We start from the raw sequence: 15,916 nt of genomic DNA on the forward strand, positions 1-15,916 counted from the left end.
AATATTGTCAGAGTAGCAAACAGCTTGGAACCTGATCAGACGCCGATTTAATCGGCGTCTGATCTGGTTCCAAGCTGTTTGCAAAGGCTGTTAAATTCGTCTGCAGCAGGCTAAGGGTTAATGAACATTTTGCCAAATTTATTTAATTGACGTAATGTCGTATTTTCAAAGCTAATTTACTATCATGCTGGCATTTGCCAGCACAATAACAAATTAATTTGTTAATTGACTGGTAATATCTTGTGATATGATGCACACAATTTATTGGAGAGGTTACATAGTGCTGCTGAGTGAGGAATTATACAATTGAAATAAAAATACATTCAGTAAAATGAAATACTTACATTACAAATGACAGGTAATTATTACACAATTACAATAAATGTAATTGATTATGGTAATCCGTATTATGATTTTATGCAAAATACCTGTAATGATAAAGGTAATACAATACTGCATTGGTGTCATGCCATGGTTATGTTTTTCGTACCAGTCTGTATACATTTTGACAAAACCTTTTGAGACAATTTAAGCTTTAAAACTTTCAACACTTGTACACCATGACCTTGTCCAGTTTAAGGCAATAGTACATAACTCCATCAAGGATTATTTACTGAATTATGGTCCCTGTCAAGAATTATACAAATCTTGGTTGTTTTTTTTGTACCAGTTAATATTTTGTGTAAACTGTTTGACATATGGTTTTGAAACTTTTATCACTTGTATGTTATAACAATCTCTATCTGTAGCCAAGAGTACATAACTCTGTCAACTATTTTTGCTGAATTATGGCCAGTTTTGAACTTGGAAATAATGATACAATTTTCGTACAAGTCCACATTTTGTCAAAACTATTTGACATGTGGCTATGAAACGTTGTACACATGTTAATATCATGATTTCCATCTGTAGGCAAGAGTACATAACTCTGTCAACTATTTTGGCTGAATTATGGCCCTTATTGGACTTGGAAATCAGTAAAAATTTTCATACCAGTCCATATTTTGCCTAACTTGTTGAAACTTTCACCAAGTGTTAACCATCATAGTCTACATCTATAGGCAAGACTATATACATTATAACGAGGACAAGGACTTTAGCTCAGTTATGGCCCTTTTTATGCCCCCAAAGGGAGGCATATAGTTTTTGAACCGTCTGTCAGTCTGTCAGTCTGTCCGCAATTTTCGTGTCCGGTCCATATCTTTGTCATCCATGGATGGATTTTCAAATAACTTGGCATGAATGTGTACCACAGTAAGATGTGTCGCGCGCAAGACCCAGGTCCGTAGCTCAACGGTCAAGGTCACACTTAGACGTTAAAGGTCATTTTCATGATAGTGCATTGATGGGCGTGTCCGGTCCATATCTTTGTCATCCATGGATGGATTTTCAAGTAACTACGCATAAATGTGTGGCACAGTAAGACGACATGTCGCACGCAAGACCCAGGTCTGTAGCTCAAAGGTCAAGGTCACACTTAGACGTTAAAGGTCATATTTCATGATAGTGCATTGATGGGCGTGTCCGGTCCATATCTTTGTCATTCATGCATGGATTTTAAAATTATTGGGCATGAGTGTGTACCACAGTAAGACAACGTGTCGCGCGCAAGACCCAGGTCTGTAGCTCAAAGGTCAAGGTCACACTTAGACGTTAAAAGGTCATACTTCATGATAGTGCATTGATGGGCATGTCCGGTCCATATCTTTGTCATTCATGCATGGATTTTAAAATAACTACGCATGAATGTGTGGCACAGTAAGACAACGTGTCGCGCGCAAGACCCAGGTCCGTAGGTCAAAGGTCCTAAACTCTAACATCGGCCATAACTATTCATTCAAAGTGCCATCGGGGGCATGTGTCATCCTATGGAGACAGCTCTTGTTGACATAGAAATTAGTTAAGTCTGGCATACTATTCCATATTTTGTCTAAACTGTTTGATATATGGATTTGAAACTTGGAACACTTCCTTACCATCACAGTCACAGTTATTACAATATACCGGGTATTGCAAGACTTATCCAGATCCGCAAATACAAGTACATTGTTTGTCTTATCTATTTTTCTTCTTTTGTCTGAAAATCTCTGGTAATATTTTGACACCATACTCCACCAATTCTTCAATTAGTCAATTATTAAGCGTGCTGTCAACAGACAGCTCTTGTTCTTGTACTGCCCAGTACATTTATACAAGTATGTTAATATTATCATCATAGAGGTTTATTAAAAGAAATTACAGGATCTCTGATGTTTACCTGCTGTGCTGAAACATGTAGTAATTAGCATAAATTGTCCCATGAAATGACAGACTATTCAGTTCAGTTTTTTCTTATAAAATGTATTTAGATTCCATATGGTATTTTGTTTTCAGTTTTCTGTGTTTCCTTCCGAATCAACATACCTTTTATGAAAAAGTTTTCTTTAGATAAGTTTTATAATTAAAGACTTTAAGAGGCATGCCTCGTGAATGCATGAACATTGCAGCAAATTGTTATACTGGTATTAAGGTAATACATGTATGTAAGCAATAAGTTTCAGTTTAGATGAAAACCTGTTAGGAGCTGTAAATCCAGACATTTGGAGATGTAATTTACAAGTTCCTGATTAATTACTTTGTATTGGATGTCTGGTAGTTTTGATTATATTTCTGTCAAGAGAAGAAGTCATCAATAAAGAAACAACTGGATAAATGAATCAATGTAAATTATGGAGAAAACAAAATTGTAAATATAATAACAATGTCCCAACTTTTCTTACTTCACAGTTTATCCCGGTCATTAAATATTTTTAGAGAAAGTTCTAGAGTGGTGGAACCTATGCTCGCGGTATTTTGTACATATATAATCTTTTTAAGAATCAAGAAAAAATTATTATTTCGATTTGCCTATGCAAAAACATAAAGTTATCCTCCTTTTATCGAAACATATTGTTGATGTGCGTTATCACGTGACTTAGTCGTCTCGTGAGCTATCGACACGGCATACGGGAAAAGGTGAAAATTCGCCCTGAAGGGAACCTATGCTGGCGGTATGTAATATCGATTAAACTAAGGACGAAAAAAAAAATCAGCAGGCTAAAAATGAACAAACAAGCATATGCAAATATAATATTTAGAACATTACTCATTTATTATGTGAAAAACAAAATAAATGGAGATAAAATTTAGTATGTGCCTCTATGTGTATATTTCCCTTTCAGAAATGGAGTCACTATTAGAACAAAGCTTAAAAACGTGTAATAATGTTGTTTAAAAACAGAATGTTCAAGTATTAAAGATTCAAACAACGACAGTGATTAACTCGCTAATGTTTTCTACATTTCTTTTGTGTGTAGGAAATTTACTCCTCCCTACATCCCAGAAAGAACCATTTGGACTTTGTCAAAATACTAAGATCAACATCGATCTTTTCATGTTCCGAAAGGCACACGTAGTGTAGCCAGGCGTCACATTCATCACATCTTGCTCTTAAATGTATCTTATATCTGAATGTAATGCATGATTTCTAAAAAACTAACTTTAGGTTAGTGATTTTGACATATTTGTGTGAGATTTGTGCGACGGATACAGATTGCGTAAAATGTATCGGCTGCTATATACGTCACGTGAGCGGCACGCGCGGCTATCGCTACGTTTGTTGTAAAGGCATTTCACCACTGGTCGGTGTTGAACATAGCATGATGAAATATTTTTATCAGTGCTTCTGCAGAGAGCATATTTATCGAAATACCGCGAGCATAGGAATACTGCGAGCATAGGTTCCACCACTCTACACTCTATTATTTACTCAGATCATAGCATATAAAAGCAGCAACAATCAGGCATAACAATCTTAACAATGATGCATACATTCATGACAGTAACAGTAAATTATAACCATAAAAGTCACAAAATGGATGTAACTTTGTTGTGTGTGTGTGTGTGTTCGGGTTTAACGTCTTTCTCAACAATTTTTCAGTTATATGAACAACAGTGTCTACTTTATAGTGCTGCCTCACTGGAATATCACGCCGTAGACACATGACATGATACCCCACCCAGTCACACTATACTGACACCAAGCTGACCAGTCCTAGTACTATCCTCTTAAATGCTGAGCGCCAAGCGAGGAAGCTACTAGTACCATTTTTTACGTATTTGGTATGACGCGGCCAGGGATCGAACCCACGACCTCCCGCACTCGAAGCGGATGCTCTACAACTAGGCTACCCAGGCGGTTTCAACTTGGTTCTGGCTGCTATATGTTTAATAGTACCATTTGCAGGATAAAACTGTGTGAGGTTTAAACCAGTTGTATATCCAATCTTACCCGCCAAGAAGACTAATGTCTCCAGGGCTTTAATTAATGGGATAGCAAGTGTACATTAAATAAGTAGCTTATTAGATTTTGTATAAGACCTGAAAGGGAGATGATGCACAACACTGCTAAGCTAAAAATCTTTTTTATGTAATGTTGCCTGACATTGAAAATCACATTATACTTTGCAGGAGGAAAAAAAATCAGGACAAAGAAATTAAAGGTTTCAAACTATTTGTTGCACATTTGATAAGTTAAACAAATTGAAATCAGACACATATCACCAGTTTCTAGTTTCTTCAAAATCACTTCATTATTGCATTTATATGGCAAAAGGTTCACAATTATTTTTGTTCAGTTGCCTTTTATCCACCAGCATATATATTTGCATCGCTTGTCTGTGCTTGTTGTTTGTTAGTTTGTTCCTTTGTTCTAAAAAATAAAAGTGTCCTTATTACAGTAAGCTGTGTTTATCATTAAGCATTTAAATTGAGACAGTTTCAGTTTCGGGAGAATGTACAGTAAATCCCACCTTAAATATCTGTATTATTATTGCTTTTGTGCTTTTGCTTTTTGTTTGTTTGTGTGTATGTTTTATGTTTTATTTTTAATTCTATGAAAATGTATGATTTGTCTTACGTATTACGTATGCCATGCAGTACGTATGTAATTGTTTACGTATTATGCCGATAAGCTGTTATATGCTTAAGACTAATAAATACGTGTTCTGTTTTGTTCATCCCAATTTTGTGTCAGGTTTGTATAACTCGGTCATTCATGGATAGATTTCAAAGAGACTTCCCACAAATGATGGGTTACCATAACAATGTGGAGTTGGAAAAGTTGTTATATACATGTACATACATTATTAAGGTATAGGTCCAGGTTTCAGAGAAAAAAGTTCGAACGTCATCAAATCATAGAAAGAAAGCATTGTTTTACTTGAAAATTTAACAGCGTATAAAACATTTATATTATTCTACAAAACCATTGTCAATTTACTGATATATGTATTGAATTCCGGAAAGGGACTGCATGAAGGGGCCACACTTCTGGACAGTTCAGCGCCTTTAAAAACTCACCATTTTTTAAAAGCTGTTTCACGTCTTCGTTTTGATGCATTTGCAACATGGTGCGAGTGTTTAAACTTTACATAAATAGGTAAAACATCGTTTTTGACAATTGTTTACATTTTTTCTTTACAAATGGCATTCTTATTTAAAGGGGGACAACTCATTAAGAATATTTTAAGTATCCAACTCTGTGGGACAGAACAGTAAAACATGTATTGGACAGATAAGTTGTGTGTGAAGATGCTGTTCATTCGTTAAAAAAATCTGTTGTTTTGTGATATACTGCTAAACCTTAAGATATCAATTGCAGAACTGATTTTGAAATTTCATCCTTAGTAAAACTGGTGTGTTTTAAAGTTTGCATATTGGAAACACAATAGTCAAACCTGTGTTTAAGACCACCTCTGAACAGAGACCACCTGTCTCTAAAGACCACATGTTTTGTTTCCCATTAATTTAACAAATTTTACATTGTATTTTAGCCTGGGAATAAAGATCACCTCTGTACAGAGACCACCTGGCTCTAAAGACCATGTGTTTCGTTTCCCATTTTACATTTACAGTGTATTTTAACCTGGGAATAAAGACCACTTTTTGGCTCTCGGAAGGGTGGTCTTTATAGACAGGTTTGGATGCAATTCACATTAATAAATTTTATTTCATGTGTTTATGAAGACTTAGTGCAAAACTTCAGAATAATTTAAACTGCAGAAAACCCTTCTAATGAAAAAGTACTATTATAATTATTATCAGTTTTCAACACCCATGTTTTCAATACAGACTCATAGATCAAAGGCAATGCTGAACTTTGTAAGAGTGATGTGAAAACTAATGCATTTTTTCTATAAATGCAGTTTCCCATGAGATTCTAGTGTGCAATTAATTCTATTGCTGATTATATCATATAATGCAGTTCAAAAGGCAAATAAGGGAGGTGTGAGATATTAAATTGCTGATAAGCACAAATCTCTTTTATAAAAGAATTAATTGTACCCCGCCCCCGCCTTTCCCCCCCACCCACCAACAACAAAGTTGTAAGCCGGGGTATACTGGTTTCAGGTTGTCTGTCTGTCCGTCCGTAGACACAATCTTGTGCGCTCCATCTCTCCTCATCCCCTTGACACAATTTAATGAAACTTCACACAAATGATCAGTAACAACAGTAGTTGTGCATGGGGCATGTTAGGTTCTTTCAGAAAAAAAATTGTAGAGTTATGGGACTTTGTTTTTTGTTACTATACTATATACATAGACACAATCTTGTGCGCACCATCTCTCCTCATCCCCTTGACACAATTTAATGAAACTTCACACAAGTGATCAGTAACGTTACAGTAGTTGTGCAAGGGGCATGTTAGGTTCTTTCAACGACAAAAATTTCAGTTATGGGAATTTGTTTCTTGTTAACATACTATGTACATACAGTCTGCATAATTATGCAGTCTTGTGCGCGCCTAATCTTCCGAACCCTTGCAAACAATTTAATGAAACTTCACACAAGTGATCAGTACCAACCCTAGTTGTACATGGTGCATGTTACATTCTTTTAGATAAATATTCTGCATAGTTATGGGACTTTGTTTTTTGTTACTATACTGTATACATACAGTCTATACACATACAGTCCACATAATTATACAATCTTGTGTGGTCAAATTGCAATGTACTGTGTCAGTGCATGCAGGGGTGGGGTGGAGGGGTACATTCATCACCTTTAGTGATAGCTCTAGTTTTCACAGTATATAAAATTATATGTGTGAGATGGAAAAATTGATAATTCTTGCTCAGCCTGTTTCATTGTCTGGGATTTATTACTGTTATAAGATATGGAAGATTGATGTATTGTTTGCTCGATAAAGAATATATATTAATAAGATGGATAGAGCTTTTTGTTGTTTGTAATAAAAGTGAATGGAAATTCCTGTCAGTTTTGTGCCTTGTGTATATAAGTTCTTCTGGCATTAGGTGCAAAGGTCATTTCCTTTAAAGGTGGTCTATCAATTTTTCAACTTTTTATGACATTATGTAGTTTTTGTTTATTCTGTAGTAAAAATTAATTTAGGGAACAAAAAGAAAACACATTAAATAGAGTAAGATCCCTGTTAGAAATTAATTTTTATATATTTTATGCATGCCCCTTTTATTATGAAATTATCTAAAAAGCAAACTGTTTCTTTTGATTTCAATGTAATTTGTACTTTTACATTTCCAGTTGATAGAGATTTGAAAATTTATACTTTTTGAAAGTAAAAGCAATTTTAAAACAGCTTGTTACCTAATTCAGAATTATGAAGCCGAGATAGGCAAAGTGAGGTAATAATAAATATACAGAAGTCCATTTTTTAGATGAATTTCAAATAAATATATATAGCCCACCCATTTAGCTCAGTAGATGGAGTTCAGGTCTACGGATCGCGGGGTCGTAAGTTCGATTCACAGGTGGGGCATAATTGTTCTCCGTGACTTTTTTGATAAACGACACGACATTCACCACTGATTCATCTGGGGAAGTTGGCAGTTACTTGTGGAGAACAGGTTTGTACTGGTACAGAATCCAGGAATGTCAAATCACTTGTCTCTTACCAATTTGGGTTTGAGCCTCACCTGGGGCATAGAATTCTTTATTTGGAGAAGCCATCCAACTGGTATATGCAAGGTTGATGGTTAATTCTACCCAGGTGCTTGTCTGTGATGAAATAATGTCCTGAGGGGCACCAGGGATCTTCCTCCACCATGAAAAACTGAAAGGTTGCCATATGATCTATAATTGTGATGTTAAACCCAACAAAAGCAAAACAAGCATGAGGAAAAGTATGTTTTTATATGCCCGTCTCTGAAAGCGTGGGGCGTATTATGTGAACACCCATGGCGGCAGGTGGTCAGCATCCAAAGCATGTCCGCTCTGAGCGCTCTCTGAGTCGAACAGTTTCCATCCAATCTTCACCATTAACTTGCTGACAATGTTTGTTGGCATAATAACTCACCAAGTTTGATAAACACCCAAATCGCCCCAGGCACTCCTGGATTATGGCCCTTGAATTGCTCGAAAAACTGCGAATTTAGCCTTGTCTGCTCTCTAAGTTGAACAGTTTTCATCCGATCTTCACCAAACTTGTTGACAATGTTTGCGGGCATGATATCTTGGCCAAGTTTGATAACCAGCCAAATCGCACCAGGCACTCCTAGATCATGACCCTTGAATTACTTGAAAAACTGCAAACTTACTGACGATGTTTGTAGGCATATTATCTTGGCCAAGTTCCATAACCACCCAAATCGCCCCAGGCACTCTTGGATTATGGCCCTTGAGTCAGGCCAGGTTCGATGAGGGGCGTATTTTGTCACAGTCTGGCACTCTTGTTTAGATTTATAGTTATGCTAAAATAAACTGTCTCTGTTGTACAACAAGGCTAGGAAAACCAAATTTGAAAAATTACTACCCGTGAAAATGAACCATGTTTTATTATTAAAATGACTGGTTGCTAAAGTTTCAAATAAATTCATTTCTTGACCAAAATCTGATTAACCACCTTTAAAGTTTACCACTCAGACCGAATTACACAATTTCATATGCACTCACATGATAATAGTGTGAAATTACTTTATTTTGCTGGGGTCACATATCATTGTTTCCACTGAAATTGATATCTCAGGAAGTTATTTGGAACTAGAATTTTATTTATTGTTTGTTGATGGAGTGAATCTGAATCCCGAAATCAATGAAAATTATTGACCCTTGTGGATGTTAATAAACGATTTCACAGTATGTTTTAGATTTGAAAATTGTAAATGAATTTAAATACTATAGTTTTATAATAACCTTATTGAATGGCTTGCTAGTCAATAGTCAGAACTATTACCAGGTTTGGGCCAATATAGTTTTGACTATTGACCTGAAAGCCATTCAGTAAGACTTTGTTATTACATGACATCTAAAAGTAATTTTCACAGTTTTGTTTTAATATTTTTTACTCGTTAACCCAGTAGACGTGTTGTGTGTAGACCTGACATATAGTAAACTGGTGATCTAATATAAATGTACTGAGGAGTCATGAAATCATAAAGATTATTTCAGTACAGGAAAACAGCTGTTTTCATAGTCATTATAATAATACTGTTCACGTCTATTTCAGATAAGAAGATAACTGAAAATGAAGATTCCTTTTGTCTTGTTGATGGTAAAAATTTGCTTTGTTGCTATAGCAACAGGGGAGGAAGTACACAATGTTTCCCCAGGAAGTAATGCATCATACAAACCAGTCACTGCCAATCATGTTACTTCGAATCATGTTACTGCAAGTCCTCATGTAATAGGTAAGACTTGTTTGCCATTTTTAACCTGACTATTTGAAAATTTTCACATATTCAAGCTTTTGTTTTGACCCTTTCTTCGATCATTCACAGTCTTCCTCATAGATAGTGTGTCACAGACGTTTTGCATGTAAGCAGGCTTCTCTTAAACTACTAAGCTTTCTGCTTTAAAGCTTCACACAGTCATGCATTCAGTGGTATGAGCTTGAACCTGATGACAAAAGATAAGTAACATAACTCTAGATTTTATTTTATCAAAATTATGCCCCACTTAGAATTTCAGGTTAAAGTTTTTCATGTAAGTTGTCTTAAAAGCTGTGAAGCTAAATGCTTTCAAGTTTCCTATATTTTGTCAGCATCCTGAGATGGCTTCAGATTGTCAAGCATTAGATAGCTCTTGTTGTATGTCCTTGATAGCAAAATATATTACTACTACCTGTGCAAAAATTTCAAGAACATACCAAAACTAGAACCATCATTGTCCGCTTGTTTATTTAGAATCGGTACATACTTTGTATGTATGTATAGGCTTGTCATAGCAGCTTTTAATGGCTTTGCTGATGTCCATTTCTTTCAGTTGAGTTACTTGAAAGCTGAGTGGTTTTAGACTGGAAGTCACTCTGTGCTGGATAAACCTCCCACTTTAGCACTTCCTGAACACTGCTACTGCTTAAAGGAATATCGTGACTGACAAACCTCACAACTCTAACTTACATCTGATAATATAGAACATTCTAATTATGTTTGTTTAATTTTCTCACACTAGATACAAACCACACTACCCATGGAAGCAATCACAGCGAGAAAGCTTGCAAGTATGCCCATAGTGATGGTCACCATGGTGATGAAGGTCATGATGGTCATGAACGTCATAAAAGCAAGAAGATACATGTTGTTGAATTTAACTTTGACCATGTGAAAACACCATTACTGTTTGGACTGGTAGTGATTATAGCTGGACTGAGCAAAATAGGTAAGACTGAGTATTTACGGAAGGCATATGTAGGACCACAGTTGGTTCAAACATGTCCTGTGTCTGGTGGCCAACCTTTTATCCAATACAAGGCTTCTATAAGACTAATTTTAAGGCTTGTCTTTATTGCCTTAAGCGCGTCTGATTTTTGAAAAAAAATCTGCGAGGGATTGTCGTCACTCGATCCTCGGCATTGGCGTTGGTTAAGATTTTTGTTTAGGTCCACCTTTTTACTTTGTACTTAGAAAATCTGAACTATACTCTTTTCTTTCATATTGTCCAGCACTTGCAGATGAGCGATGGCCCCTGTAGGCAGTGCTCTTCTTAATATTTGAGCCGCTCTGGATCCATGCTGGTGGCAAATACACTATGTTTGTTTTTTTCATGGTGCGGCTCATTTATATTCGGAGATTTTAAGATTCAAGAAAATAGTTAGTATATTGATTTACTTCTGTTGGTTTGTCTATCGATATATGGTGCAGTTTCTAATCAATAACTGGATAACACTGTTGCTTTCATTAGTCAAACTTCATAGGATGATTGCATATCATCAATAGATGTTTTGGGTATTAGCCCTTACCCTGCTATATTTCAATAATGAACTTGACTATCTTTTAATTTGGACAGTACCATTAACTGTTAAAAGGGGTGCTTAACAAAAAGATATTGACTGAATGGCGAACAGTGCAGATCATGATCAGACTGCACATCTGACAGACTATCATTTCATTCCTGATATAAGCCATCAAACTACATTTGCAGATACTTTTCAAAACCTGATTAAAAATTGGTTTTCAGTTCTTTTGATATTTCGCATATTCTGCTAAATGTTTACACTGGTAGCCTTTACATTAAAACAGTGTTATATGAGCATCTTGCAAACTAGATTTGTAAGTATGTAGGTTGATGGCTAGGAAAAATATAGGTTTCATCATTTTAATAACAGAAAAGAATTGTTTTGAAATAATTATGGAAGTCATCTTTCAACACTGCTTGAGATATTTCGTGCATAATTTCATCATTTTCTCAGAATGTTGCTGTCAGTATATTTCACTGAAAATTTCTCCAGGGAGTTTGAAAATTGCAGTCTGTCAACATAATTTATCAAACCAAAGCAGTAAAGTCAGTGAAATATATACATTTCGTGAAATGAGTTTTACACTGTTCACTGATTTGAAAAGAAGCATATTTTTTTATTATTATTATTTACCCTTACCATACTGGACGCAATTGATTCTGCCTTTGCGACCAGTGTATATGATGATCAGCCTGCACATCCAGTCCTACACAGGGAACTGTAATGCGACTAGTTTTTAGCTCGACTATACAAAGTATGGAGAGCTATCATACTCGACCCGGCATTGGCATCCTTCTGTGTCCGCACTTTGGTTAATTATTACTTGATGGATTTCCTTCGAACTGAAAATAGTTGTTCCTCAACATCACCCACATCATATGGCACAAGGAACATAACTCTGGCACCAATATTTCATGAATTATCCCCCCTATTTAGCTCACCTGTCACAAAGTGACAAGGTGAGCTATTGTGACCGCTTGATGTCCGTCGTGCGTCGTCCGTCAACAATTTCTAAAACAATCTTCTTGAAAACCACTGGGCAGAATTACACCAAACTTCACAGGAATGATCCTTGGGTGGACCCCTTTCAAAATTTTTCAAAGAATTGAATTCCTTGCAGAACTCTGGTTGCCATGGCAACCAAAAGGAAAAACTTTAAAAATCTTCTTGTCCAAAACCACAGGGCCTAGGGCTTTGATATCTGGTATGTAGCATCATCTAGTGGTCCTCTACCAAAATTGATCAAATTATCCCCCTAGGGTCAAATATGGCCCGCCCCAGGGGTCACATGGTTTATAAAGACTTATATAGGGAAAACTTTGAAAATCTTCTTGTACAAAACCACACAGCCTAGGGCTTTGATATTTGGTTTGTAGCATTATCTAGTGATGTCTCTACCAAGATTGTTCAAATTATCCCCCTAGGTTCAAATGTGGCCCTGCCCCGGGGGTCCAAAGTTTTACTTAGACTTATATAGGAAAAAAAGTTTAAAAATCTTCTTGTCTGAAACCACAACACTTAGACCTTTGATATTTGGTTTGTAGCATTGTCTTATGGTTCTCAACCAAAATTATTCAAATTGTACCCCTGGGGTGAAAAGAGGCCCTGCCCTGGGGGTCTCAAGTTTTATATAGACTTGTTTAGGAAAAAACTATAAAAATCGTCTTGTCTGAAACCATACGACCTATGCTTTTGGTATGATGCATTGTCTAGTAGTCCTCTACCAAAATAGTTCAAATTATGCCCCTGGGCTTAAAAGAGGCCCCGCCCTGGGGTCACTTAGTTATTATGTGAGTTATATAGGAAAAAATACTTAAAAAATCATTTTATCCTATTTCCAAGACTGTTTAATTATAATTACCTGATGACCCCAAGTAATATGAGGTCACTTGACTGTGACCTTGACCTACTGATCTACTTTCTTGTTTTTTAAGATACAGCCTTGAAATTTTGATGACATACACAGTTTTGCACACCAGTCGTAAATCTGAATTTCATTGACCATGAATGTGACCTACTGACTCTCTTGATATTTTATCATCAGTTTGACATTTGAAATATGTAGCTCATATTACTCAGGTGAGCGATCCAAGATCATCATGACCCTCTTGTTACTTAGAATTTCTGGTTAAAGTTTTGATGCACTTCCACTCTATCTCAGTTATTATGCCCCCCTTCGAAGAAGGAGGGATATATTGTTTTGCAGATGTCAGTCGGTCGGTCTGTCTGTCGGTCGGTCGGAATGTAGACCAATCCGTTTCCGGATGATAACTCAAGAACGCTTCGGCCTAGGATCATGAAAGTTGATAGGGAGGTTGGTCATCACCAGCAGATGACCCCTATTAATTTTGAGGTCAGTATGTTGAAGGTCAAGGTCACAGTGACCCTGAATAGTTGAACGGTTTCCGGATGATTACTCAATAACACTCAGGCTTAGGATTATGAAAGTTGATATTGAGGTTGGTCATGACCAGCAGATGACCCCTATTGATTTTGAGGTCAGTATGTTAAAGGTCAAGGTCACAGTGACCCTGAACAGTTAAACGGTTTCCGGATGATAACTCAAGAATGCTTGGGCCTAGGGTCATGAAAGTTTATAGGGAGGTTGGTCATGACCAGCAGATGACCCTTATTAATTTTGAGGTCAAGGACACAGTGACCAGGAACAGGAAAATGGTTTCCAGGCAATAACTCAAGAATGCTTGGGCCTAGTGTCAGGAAAATTGATAGTGAGGTTGGTCATGACCAGCAGATGACCACTATTGATTTTGAGGTCATTAGGTCAAAGGTCAAGGTCACATTGGCCAGGAACAGTTAAACGGTTTCTGATCTTTTTATCCAAAACCACAGGGCCTAGGGCTTTGATATTTGGTATGTAGCAAAATCTAGTGGTCCTCTACCAAGATTGTTCAGATTATTTCCCTGGGGTTAAATATGGCCCCACCCCGGGGGTCACATGGTTTATGTAGAATTATATAGGAAAAAACTTTGAAAAACCTCTTGTCCAAAACCACAGGGCCTAGGGCTTTGATATTTTGTATATGACATCATCTAGTGGTCCACTACTTAGATTGTTCAAATTATTCCCCTAGGGTCAAATATGGCCCCGCCCTGGGGGTCACATGGTTTATATAGACTTATATAGGAAAAAACTTTGAAAATCTTTTTGACCAAACCACAAAGACTAGGCTTTTGATATTTGTAATGTAGCATCATCTAGTGGTTCTCTACCAAGTTTGTTCAAATAAAATTTGATCTTGATTTTGACCTAGTGACCTACTTTCACATTTCTCAAGCTACAGCCTTCAAATTTGAACCCCATGCATAGTTTTGTGTACCGAAATGAACTTTGATCTTGAGATTGACCTAGTGACCTACTTTCACATTTCTGAAGCTAAAGCTTCAAATTTTGACCACATGCATATTTTTGTGTTCTGAATTGAAATTTGACATTGAAGTTTACCTATTACCTACTTTCACATTTCTCAAGCTACAGCCTCCAAATTTGAAGCACATGCATAATTCTGTCTACCGAAATGAACTTTGACCTTGACATTGATCTAGTGACCTACTTTCACATTTCTCAAGCCACAGCTTTCAAATTTGGACCACATGCACAGTGTTTTGTACCGATATGAAATTTGACCTTGATTTTGACCTTGACCTAGTCTTGAAATTTGGAACATTCAAAAATGGCTCAGTGGTGGGCGCCAAGATCACTCTGTGATATCTTGTTAGGTTAATAGGTTAAAGGTCAAGGTCAGATTGAACCAGAACGGTAGACCTTTTTTTACAGTGAGCATATAATTTCCTTGTGCAATTACTGAATGCATCAAGGGGGGCATTTCATGTTCGTCGAGCTCTTGTTCCTAAATGGATTTGATTCAAACTGAATTTATTTGTTCCACATCATCTCCCACGTCATATGACACAAGGCCCACAACTCTGGTACCAATATTTTATGAATTATCCCCCCTTTTTACTTAGAATTTCTGGTTAAAGTTTTGATGCATTTCAACTGTATCTCAGTAATTCCTAAATGGATTTGATCCAGACTTAAAATAGTTGTTCAACATCATCACTCTCACATCATATGAACAAAAGCTATAACTCTGGCACCAATTTTTCATGAATTATGCCCCCTTTTTTCTTAGAATTTCAGGTTAATGTTTTGATACACTTTCACTCTTCTCAGTTATTACTAAATGGATTTGATTCAAACTTAAAATAGTTGTTCCACCTTATCACCCACATCATAAGGTGCATAACTCTGGCACCAATTTTGCATGAATTATGCCCACTTTTTACTTAGAATTTTATTTTAATTTTGATGCATTTTCACTATATCTCAGTTATTACAAAATGCATTTGATTCAGGCTTGTTCCACAGCATCACCCACATCATACGACACAAGGTGCGTAACTCTTGCACCTATATTTTATGAATTATGTCCCCTTTTTGCTTAGAATATAATACTTATATAGTGTTTTGATACACTTTATCTTTACCTCTCTTATTACTTAATATTTTTGACACAGACTCAAGCTATTGTGCAATATCTTCATCCACTATTGGAGTCATTAAACACTCCAGTGACAGCTCCAGTTTCCTCAGATGTGCCCAGTTTCACATTCAGCATCGAAATAGATGAGCGCACTGTCTCCAGTGACAGCTCTTGTTACCT

General features: G+C 36.4%; 1 protein-coding gene across 4 annotated transcripts in view; it reads left to right on the forward strand.

Moving 5' to 3' along the window:
* LOC123554276 (sodium/hydrogen exchanger 1-like) overlaps positions 1 to 15,916 on the forward strand; it is a 91,864-nt gene that overhangs the window by 33,852 nt on the left and 42,096 nt on the right. For all 4 annotated transcript variants that reach the window (XM_053548286.1, XM_053548283.1, XM_053548285.1 and 1 more), the window contains 2 exons: positions 9,504 to 9,684; positions 10,448 to 10,654. In XM_053548286.1, coding sequence (XP_053404261.1) covers positions 9,522 to 9,684; positions 10,448 to 10,654 — 370 coding nt within the window. In that variant the 5' untranslated portion in view covers positions 9,504 to 9,521. The remainder of the gene's footprint in view (positions 1 to 9,503; positions 9,685 to 10,447; positions 10,655 to 15,916) is intronic.

The sequence above is a fragment of the Mercenaria mercenaria genome, chromosome 7 (assembly GCF_021730395.1).
Source record: "Mercenaria mercenaria strain notata chromosome 7, MADL_Memer_1, whole genome shotgun sequence".
Lineage (NCBI taxonomy): Eukaryota > Metazoa > Mollusca > Bivalvia > Venerida > Veneridae > Mercenaria > Mercenaria mercenaria.